Source organism: Gymnoscopelus microlampas (genome assembly GCF_963454915.1).
Source record: "Gymnoscopelus microlampas genome assembly, chromosome: 3".
In the NCBI taxonomy this organism is placed as follows: domain Eukaryota; kingdom Metazoa; phylum Chordata; class Actinopteri; order Myctophiformes; family Myctophidae; genus Gymnoscopelus; species Gymnoscopelus microlampas.
This window is the reverse complement of record NC_139940.1, coordinates 14,477,654-14,487,860: the sequence shown is the minus strand read 5'-3', so window position 1 is coordinate 14,487,860 and position 10,207 is coordinate 14,477,654. Positions and strand designations below refer to the sequence as shown.

The 10,207-nt window shown below is 39.4% G+C and overlaps 1 protein-coding gene across 2 annotated transcripts; it reads right to left on the bottom strand.

Annotated features, from left to right (window-relative positions):
• Positions 1–657: 657 nt before the first annotated feature.
• LOC311040055 (tumor necrosis factor receptor superfamily member 1A-like) lies at positions 658–9,763 on the bottom strand. 2 transcript variants are annotated; one of them, XM_084050127.1, is made up of 10 exons: positions 9,620–9,763; positions 7,880–7,982; positions 7,452–7,590; positions 6,914–7,039; positions 6,636–6,791; positions 6,297–6,378; positions 5,492–5,553; positions 4,420–4,628; positions 4,168–4,279; positions 658–3,869 (listed from the first exon to the last, which is right to left on the bottom strand). In XM_084050127.1, the coding sequence occupies exons 2-10, from the start codon at positions 7,943–7,945 to the stop codon at positions 3,562–3,564; spliced, it is 1,260 nt and encodes a 419-aa protein (XP_083906253.1). In that variant the 5' UTR covers positions 7,946–7,982; positions 9,620–9,763; the 3' UTR covers positions 658–3,561. The 2 variants fall into 2 exon arrangements, with proteins under 2 accessions (XP_083906253.1, XP_083906254.1); XM_084050128.1 differs by lacking the exon at positions 9,620–9,763 and adding an exon at positions 9,501–9,611.
• Positions 9,764–10,207: the final 444 nt, after the last annotated feature.

Sequence of the window (10,207 nt, the reverse complement as noted above, 5' to 3'; positions counted from 1 at the left end):
GATTACAGAGCCAACAAATCAGTGCTCAGTCCGGGTTAATGTGTTGTTACTGAGTGTTTGCCTGGCTGGGTGATAATTGACTACTCCAGACGTTAGATGTCAATCAGGCTTATTGATCACCATGAACAAACAGGAGGTAATAGCTTTAGGAGGAGGTACCTCGAGTGTGCAATTTTCTGTAGTGAGCGCAGTCATTTCAGGTGTGTTGCATAACAGGGCAAAGACATACATACAGTATGTCTTTCAGGGTCATGTGCAGAGAGAATGAAAGCTGATTGACATCAAAGCTGAGACGGTTCGCATGTACGCAGTTATGGGGAAGTGATTAAGGTCAGTGACTGTATCCACAGGGCGGAAACCAGACACGGAAAGACTGGGTTGGAGGAATAAAGCCAATAAAATAGCAGTACGAGAGGGAAAGGGAAGGATGGGGTTAGAGGAGGTGCTGTTTAAGTGTTATTGCTACCTTGGCGGGAATGTAGAGAGACAGCATGCCAGAGGATATACTATACACACACACACACACACACACACACAGTTACAGTACATGCTCATAAACGCACAAATTATTATTCACAGTCAATACACACACACACTCACACCTAAATGAATGCCTCGATGACAGGTTGCATCTTTTCCTAACAACAATTACCACTGTTTACACATATATAAAGTATTTATTTATTTAAAAGTTCAAAGATAAAACAATGAATCTCAATATACAATATATTGCAGCCACAACTTTGCTCGTTTGCTCATCAAAATATAATTCTATGTAATTTTAAAATACATGCTTGTTTTCCGTTTCTGTTTCAAATATATATTTTTTCATCAGTCAAAAATGTTAAAATAAAAAAGTGCTTAAAAGCATTGATAGAAAACTAAATACAAACACATGCCCTTGAGCAAAAAAACCTTTTAGACATTAGATTAGATCTGCAGCCTTCAGGTTACTCTCACTTACAAAAACATTATTTAAATTCATACTACATTTTAAAGAATAAAGTGAAAAGTATATCTATAATGTCCAGACTTTGGATAATAGTTATTAGTTTTATCCCTGGATATATATATTATCATATAGTAATACATAACTATATATAGGTGGAAGGAAAATCAACAATTTTCACCAATCACACCTTCATTAACCATATTCACCTGGAGGCCATTTTGCTCTTACATCTACTTACAAGCGCAAGATTAGAGTGAACGGCATGAACGCTCTCCAACAAAATAATAGGGTCCTTAAATAGAGTGCAAAAAAAACAATTTAGTGCTTCCAAGAAACTAGAATACCATCTGTAACAAAATGCTACCTAAATAACATTCTTAGCATTTTATGGTAAAGAAACAATAAAATAAAGTCAAAATAACATGTGTCAATAACAAACCAACATATACTCGTGAGTATGTCGTAAGAGCAACTGGCCACCGTGTGAATATGGTCAAAGAGTACAACAACCTTTCAGAGAGGATCACCCAGTTGTTGCTGCAAGCTGAGACTGGCATCATGAAAACCTCTTTGGCTGAGACAGACTGAGACAGGGTGTGTCCTGTTGTCTATCTCTGTGTGAGTTAGACATGAATAATGCTAGTATGATGAAGCTTTAAGCCATGCTAATGACACTGTGCAAAAACAATAGCTGGGGTCTGAGCTCTTCCTAGAGAACACCTGCACAGGATTGTTTATGCAGTATAAATCTATAAAATACACACAAAATCAACGGTAAAATCAACAAAAATCTGTTTGAATGAAAGTTAAATTGATCAGATGACACATGACAAGCTATGTTTTACATTTACTCTAGATGTATTATTCATTTTGGTTATGTGGCAATAAATACCCCCCCCCCCCCAAACAGCCTCTTTCTTAGAAATGATGTTGCAAATGTGAATACACATTTTAATGTGCATTCACATTAAAATGTGACAGCATGCGTGTGATTTTCCACATGGTTTGCATTTTGTACTTTGCAGACTACTTTATTCTTTGTTTGAAAAAAAAAAATTGCAACCACTGGTAAAGCCTTGGAAATAAATGTTAAAATAGCTTGCCATGTTGTCGCCTATACAGGATTTAAAAAAACAAACTCATCACATCTTAAGTTAAAACACATGCCTCAACAAAGTCTATAGATAAAGTATACAGTATATCTGACAATAGAAAAACTAGTTTGTTCAACTGGCCTATATGTAACAAAATGTTCATTAACAAAAACAATGTCAACAACTACACTGATGAGAAAGCACTGTGGATCAGAAATGCATAGTTTGGCTCAAAACAAAACGTGAACCGTTACCTCCCTGTAGAAGGAAGTCATTTATTTTCATCTTTTTGATTAAATAAGTCTAGAATTTTGAAGATCAAGGTGCCCACCTTGATAAAAAACTTTAACAGTCAAACTATAGTGTTGTCACTGGCTTTCCTGGGTCACTTGTAACTATAATTAACATTATAGCTCTGCTATCACACTGGTTCCATCACACTTACTTTCTGTCCAGGCTTAACTATTTGAATAAACGTTTGACTGCAAAACTAATTATAACTATTTATGTATTTGAACTGTCTGTGCCAATGTTATGTTTCCGCAATCGAAAATATTCACTATGTGCAATATTTTTTCTTTCTTCCATATTATGAAATGATCGGATCACGCACCTTGACAAAAATAATTAGAATGATTGTTGCAACCATAACCTCAGTAGTTTGATGCCCACCCCACCCCTGCTCAGTGGCTGGCATGCAGGACAAAGGGGTGGGAGGGGGGTGTTCTGGTTACTTAGATCTCTGCTCAACGTGTGTAGCACCAAGTCCCTCAGGCTAACGTGTGCTTGAGGCTGTTTGGTACAGTAGTTCAATGAATGCAATACTTGGTCTCAAGAGTCCACTGTTCCATTTTCTGCGAGCAGAGTGCTAGTGTGTGTGCGTGCGAGCGTGTGCGTATGTGTGTGTGTGTGTGTGTGTTTGAGAGAGGGTGAGAGAGAGAGAGTCAGAATCTGCCAGCATACGTCAAAAGAAGTCAAACAGTGGAACAGTGATTTTGCCACCTGGATCTCCACTCTTTGTTTTCGTCACTTGTCTTGGTGGACAAAGTGAGTGCTATCTCTCTCCATGAATGAATTGCTATTTGGTTGTACTTGCAGTACCTCAGAGAGGTATTTTAGAGGTTTGAGCAGTCCAAAATCCTCAGCCAACCGTGCTTCAAAAGCAAAACTGTCCATTGGTACGTTGTTGTCAGATACCGAAAATAAATCAAAATAGATCACTAGCACTTTGAATTTCTGACCAATCATATAGAATGTTACATTGGTGTCTTCTGGTGTGACGCTTGGCTAGTTATAAAATCTCCCGAAATCGCCCGAACTTTGGCAAAGAAATGCGTTCATTCGATTTCCCCCGCAATTACGTCCTTTTGTTCTAATGACCTGGCCAAACTTTGTTTCCACTAACGTATGCTGCAGCCTTAAGTCAACAGGTGTAAGGCAGAAATACAAAGACAGATGAAGAAAGAGCATACAGCATGCATACGTATATGTGTCTGCACGTTCAAACACGTTCTCTCATTGGCAGCTGTATTTTTTCTCCAACTCCTGGATGGCCTGACCCAGATTCATGTCGTCCAGTTTACCTAGCAACTCCTGCAGCCAGGGCTGCTGGTTAACATCACCTCTTCCCACCAAAGCTGATCCACCCGCCCTCAAACCCCTGTCTGCCCACACCTTCAGCATCTGGTAGTGAGCCTCTTTGATCAACCGATGGTCAGCCTCCGCCCGCTCGATCTCAATGTCTGGCACGTCCAGTTTACGCGCCAGCTCTTTGACCCGCGGCACGGGAACCCAATGCAGCACCGTGTATATCAACTCAGAGACTGCAGAGAGAGAGGGGGTTGGAGGAGGAGAGTGTTGAGTGGAGAGAAAGAGAGAGAGAGAGAAAAAAAGATAGATGAGAGGGCAGTTGAACACAAAGGGCTGCTGTGAGATCTCAGACTGCACTTGCCAGCGAACACATGGCACACCTGTGCACACGCATACACACAATAACACGTCTATAAATACACTCACATATGGGAACACACACATATACAGTGTAATACATATATACATACACGTGTACATAATACATACAGTACATACACTGTACACACACATACACACACAAGTACATACTCTTTGGGATGCAGTCAGGTAGGTTGCTGGGCTCCTGTGTGGACACAGAGCTAGGAGGAAATGCCTTGTCGCACACCTTGTCTGGATGCTCCTCGAAGCTTTCTATCAGGATCTGCGGGGGGCAATATATGCACATTGGTAATTGTGTTTTTATGCATATTATTTTCATAGAGTAAAATTAAAAAAAAAGAAAGAATGACGGACAAAACAGGCCAATGAAATGGACAAAATTCAGTTTCTCCTTTGGCATACCGAGGTGCAATCCACAGAGTCTTCTGTAGGGACGGTGGAGGCGCTTGTGACGGACGAGGTGCTTTTGAGCTTCCTTGTAGTTGTGTCTTTAGTCACTTTGTACGTGATGAAGCCAACCACCACCAGCAACACTGTCGTCGCACTGACTCCAATGATCAAGGCTGTCGAAAAGTTGTTGGAGTCATTCCGGTCATGTTCACAACCCGGAGCTTCAAGGAAGGAAGGAGTCATGAAATGTGATGCAAACCAAGAGCAGCCATATAGTGAATTTCACTACATGCCTGTTTAAGTTCCAGTATATCATTACTTATATACAGTAGACTCTACTGTTTAAGTAATAATACTGGAACTTGAAGTATGATTTTCTTTTTTGTAAATCATGCCGCGGGCCGCACTGGACTCCTCCGTGGGCCGCGAGTTTGACACTCCTGCAGTAGAGATATTCTACAGAGCCTGTACTCCTACGGTACAAATACTACTTTTCCTATGACTTGTACAACAACAACAACAACAACAACTCCTACTGCTTATTACTTACATTTACTTCTACTATTACAGTACTAGTACTGCTAATAAGACAAAAAGTTATCATATATTATCTATAATAACTAGACCATACCCGGTCGACGCATCCGTGGGGGGATATGCGCACATGATCTGGCAACCCGGGAGGCAGTTCGTCCCATAGCTGGGCAGCCCCGTAACCATGGCGACAGTGTTTGACACAAAAACGCTAATAAGAAGCTGAGATTTGGTGAAATTGAAAAACGGGCTTCACAGTTAAGTTCAGATGGTAATGGTCAATGGCTGTGTGCAAAATCAGAGCAATTGCTCCAGCCACTGAGGAGAACCGGGTAGCTTCACCTACTCCCACTACGGACCCACTACGGACCCACTACAGACAGAGGTTACTAGAATTATAGTATGATACGTATAACAACGCTTAAATATGTATTGTATTTAATAGCTGCTGGATCCTATAGCGTATAAGTTATTGACAACCTAACCAATTCTCTTCTGTCCCTTCCCCTGCTTGATTGTGACGTAGGCATCATAAATGTCATCAACTCACAGTTTGGATCCTCCACACAGGCGGAAGCTCGTGGACAGAGATGTTTACATTCGGCTGTACAGCTGTGGAGAACATACAGGAAGTTTCAGTTTACTGTGTAGAGGAAGTAACACGTCCAGAGAGGAAGTATTTGAGACAGAAACTGCACTCTCTCAACAGGATTGCATGACACATCTAAAGTGCCTGTTGTGACAGAAATGGATACTGCTCGAAAGACAGGTATCATCTTGATCTTAGAGAGCAGTACAATATAGTCACGGTTAATCTTATACAGTGAGTTTCCACATTTAACAGCCACAGAATACTGGAATATGGACAAAGCTTCAGTTCCTTTAGAACCCCTGATGTGATTAATAAGAGGCAACATATTTGGACATAGTGTGATCAAACTAATTTGTTCGCCATTATTCATAATCAATACAAACTCTTTATAGACTGCTATATTATAAATGCTAATAGGTTAGTAATCCACACCTAGTCATCAATGTGACCTCTGTTGGCATCCCATGGAAAGATTGAACAACATCGGAAGTTGTGCTGCAAGTTGTGAGTTTCAATTCAACTTCCTCTTAAAAGTACTTCAACAAATCGTCCCAAGCAAGTCAAAGATGAGGTCAAAAGCTTAAATCCTATGGTTATGTTGGCGGCTCAGCTAGTTAGATTTGGTATACAACATTATGGCATCATGGAATTCAGGTCATGACTTTGTACTGCGTGTCATTCCCTGCTCCACCCCCACCCTCTACAGTCTACAGAAATGTTGTAGACGTCCAAATAATAATAAAAAAAAAAAAAAATCACTCACATCTCGCATTGTTGGCATTTGCTTTTTTTGTCTTTGTAGTAGCCGTCCGAACATCTACACACAGTGTCGCGTTCTTGTGTACCTATGGACAGCAATAATAATACAATAATTATTACAGACTATAAAAACATATTATATATTATACGTACATATAAGTACAATGGTGACATACATCATGCACCATATGTTTATCATGAAAAAAGTGAATGAATATACTGTATAGTACGCATATTTACAGTACATCACATAGAAAATAGATGGTGAAGGAAGTTTGATCTTTGACAAATATATCAAACTGATTTGGTTTGGATGTCTTTTTTCTATCACTCAGATACTCACAATTATTTTTTGGTGTCTCTCCTATTCCACACTCAGTACATTTGAGACAATCAAATGCCTCAGAGTCAATTGCTTTTTTGTAAAAGCCGCCTTTGCAGCGACAGACAGCATTTTTGGACTTGATACATTCCGATTCCTCCTCCTTATTATCTCTCTCTGTAGGGGAGGAGAATGAGAGAAGACATTATCACTATTATTACAAATTACAATGACTACAAATGAGGAAGAACAATAATATTTCAATAGTGATAGACAATAGCTGCTTGATAATAATTTACCTTTGCATTTTGTACAGCTTCTACAGTTGGGCTGGTAGTTACTGTATGCATTGTATGTTCCGTTATCACAGGGCACACATTTGCTTGTATGGCCCACGTCTTGACACTCTTCCTTTAGTTTAAATCCTGTAAAGCAGCAGTTGAATACATTTAGACCTCACAGAATAGTCAAATGCTTGATAAAGATCCAGTGTGATATGATTTCATGGGATGTATAATTCCAATCTGTATCTCCCCTGGGTCAGCACAAGTATGGCTGCGATGATAAATCTTGAAATGACAAGAAGCTGTGATCGTAAATTCCCCTGCCGTTCAGTAGCTGCCCATAAGTTCAATGATTAAATGTGCAACTGAAAATGTTCATTTGTATGATTTTAATCATTTCATTGTGCAACCAAAATCACAAAATCATTCTGTTTGTAAAAGACAGATATCAGTGTTGATAACATGCATGCATACTAATGAACATTTAATAACTTGTGTTGCTTGTTTTTGTTGAGATGTGTACAGCAACGTGCAGTAGAATACATCACAGTACCTGGATGGCACCTGTTGCAACAGATCAGCTTGTCAGTGAGATAACCCCCTTCTTCCTTGCATTTCTTCTCTAAGATCTTCTCAGGAGTGTCTTCTATAAGTTGTGATGACGATACGCCAGAGGCGAGGATTAACATGCACTGCAGAACAGACAGACAGAAATAACAGCAGTGAGAATTTACAATCATTCATCATTCAGTGAGGACACAGAGTGTCCTATTAACCTCAGCTAAAATAATAATGCTAATTGCATAGCATTCTTCTCAGCGAAGTGCTCTGAAATGCAAAAAAAAAGAAAGAAAGAAAGACAGTGTTCTACTTGAATGCTAACTTCAGCTAAAATAATAATGCTAATATCAGAATAGTATTTATTTTTTACAAAATAGATCTGTGGATTAAGGAGATTGTTGTTAGATTGTTGTTTCTCACCAAGAAAGCCAATGTGTCAATAAGGGATTTCTTCTTCCATTTCCCTCGAGTGCCAATTCCATCCATCCTCTTGACAGCTGTCAGTCAAGCCATCTGAATCCCCCTGCAAGTGTTGTGGAGTTTAACTACAAATAATAAAGCTAGCTAGCCTATTTTAATCACATCTTGCCACAGTTGGCTGGTAGTTCAACAAAATTCATATTTTGTTTTTTATTCGGATTGTAGAGGTTAATTAGCCTACATATTTGACAGTTAGATGTAATAAACTGTGTCCATAGTTGGTTATAGAAGGAAAAGAAAGGAATTTATTTTTTGTGCTGTTGATATACAAACACCTACTGTATATGAACCACTTCGTTCCTGATTACTGTCCAGCACAGGACATATACATCATGCGTTGTCAAAATAAGATATTCTGCTCCAACAACTAATCTGGTCTATTGCTCAGCCCATTTAATAATAATAATAATATAATAATAAAACTTTATTTGTTTGGATCCCACCCCCCCTGGAAATCACATGCATTTGCAATGCTATGCATTTGGGGATTATGAGGCTACAGCCCATTGTTGCCAAGAGTGCAATAAGTTCAAGAATGTTTGCTTGCCAGGAAGTTCTACAGCATAAATCTGATTGACCCATGTTTATTCAGATGTTTTGTTTTATGTTTAACAGCTGAGCTGAGCTATTCAAAAACAAGGGGGTTACAGGCTATATGCTGTATCACATTGCAGATGCTCATGTCCATTTCTACATTGTAGTTTGATTGTCTAGCTTTAGTAGTGCAAACTATTTCTCTTCTTGACAGCTTGTTTAACTTCTTTCAATGTGTGGAGTAGGCCTATTTGGTAGCAAGTAGGACCAACGGTAGTCAACGTGTCAAGTCATGCCCTATGCAACAGTACAGTAGTACAGTACGGTAGGTTAATAATGCAGAGTAGGTTAATAATGCAGTAAGCTATGTGGGTCTAAAATAGGCACTCAGCGGTCACAACTTTTACACAACTTTTGAATAGTGTTACGCAGTGGTGTAAAGTAAATAAGTGCATTTACTTAAGTACTGCACTTAAGTTAAATTTTGAGGTATTTTTTTTACTTTACCTGAGCAGGTCCAATTTTCAATACTTTGGTACTTTTACTTCTACTCCACTACATTTCAGACGCAAATATTATACTTTTATTTTACAACTTTAGTTACTAGTTACATTGTAGATTGTTTGTACTTTTACTCAAGTACATTTTGAATACCGAACTTCTATTTGTGACAGAGTATTTCTACATTGTGGTGTGTTGGTAGTTGGTCATTTTACTTAAGTACAAAATGTGGGTACTTCTTCCACGACTGCTCAGCGGTCACAACTTTTTCACAACTTTTGAGTAGCGTTTTTGTTGCTTCAATCAAAGTAAACACTGAAACGTTTTCAGAAAAAAATATATAGTGAAATATTCTACAATAGCTAAGCTAACAATTCTACAGCATCAAATCCTAAAAGTCGCCACTCACTCAATCAATCATGCGATCAAAAGTATTTGGTTTCGGTTCCCACATTCACAACCATGACGCCCACCAGTCTGATATGAATCTATACCCACAATAATAACACGCCAGGTTTACCATCACCTTTAACCTGACCGCCACGACGTGGTCGGGCGATGTGTGGTTTAGCTCGGGTCCATAATAATATAACTCTTTAAAATCACATTTTTCGTGGTTTTAACAGCAGAGACAGTGTTACCTACCGTGTTTCCTGTGTTGCCGTCGTCGACTCTCCGGGAGACAGAGGAGGCGGACACATACGGGAAATGGCTGGGCTGGTCACGCCTTCATTTCGAGGAAACACATCTCAGATTCAGATGTGATTACACGTTATGATTTTGTTATACTGTGTGTATCAGTGGTTCTCAAACTTTTTCATGTCAAGGACCCCCAAATTGACACTTATTAGCCCGCGGACCCCTATTTGAAAAGATATGACAGGGACCCCCATATGAGAAGATTTTTTATCTATAGCAGTGATTCTCAACCATTTTAATTTCAAGGACCCCCAGTTTGACATGCATTAGGCTATACGGACCTCCATTTAACGGCATTTCTATCTCTGGGACCCCCATTTATATTGTCAAATCAATGTTGATTTAACTCTGAGAGTGTACAAATGGAACGGTCCATTTGGTTCCATTTGTACACTGAGTTACAGACATATAAGGGTCCATTTGGTTACTATCCATCATTTAGCTGGGTACCACCTGGAACTCCCTCAAGGACCCCTTGGGGTCCCCGGACCCCACTTTGAGAACCACTGGTGTATATATACTGCTGACTGCGAT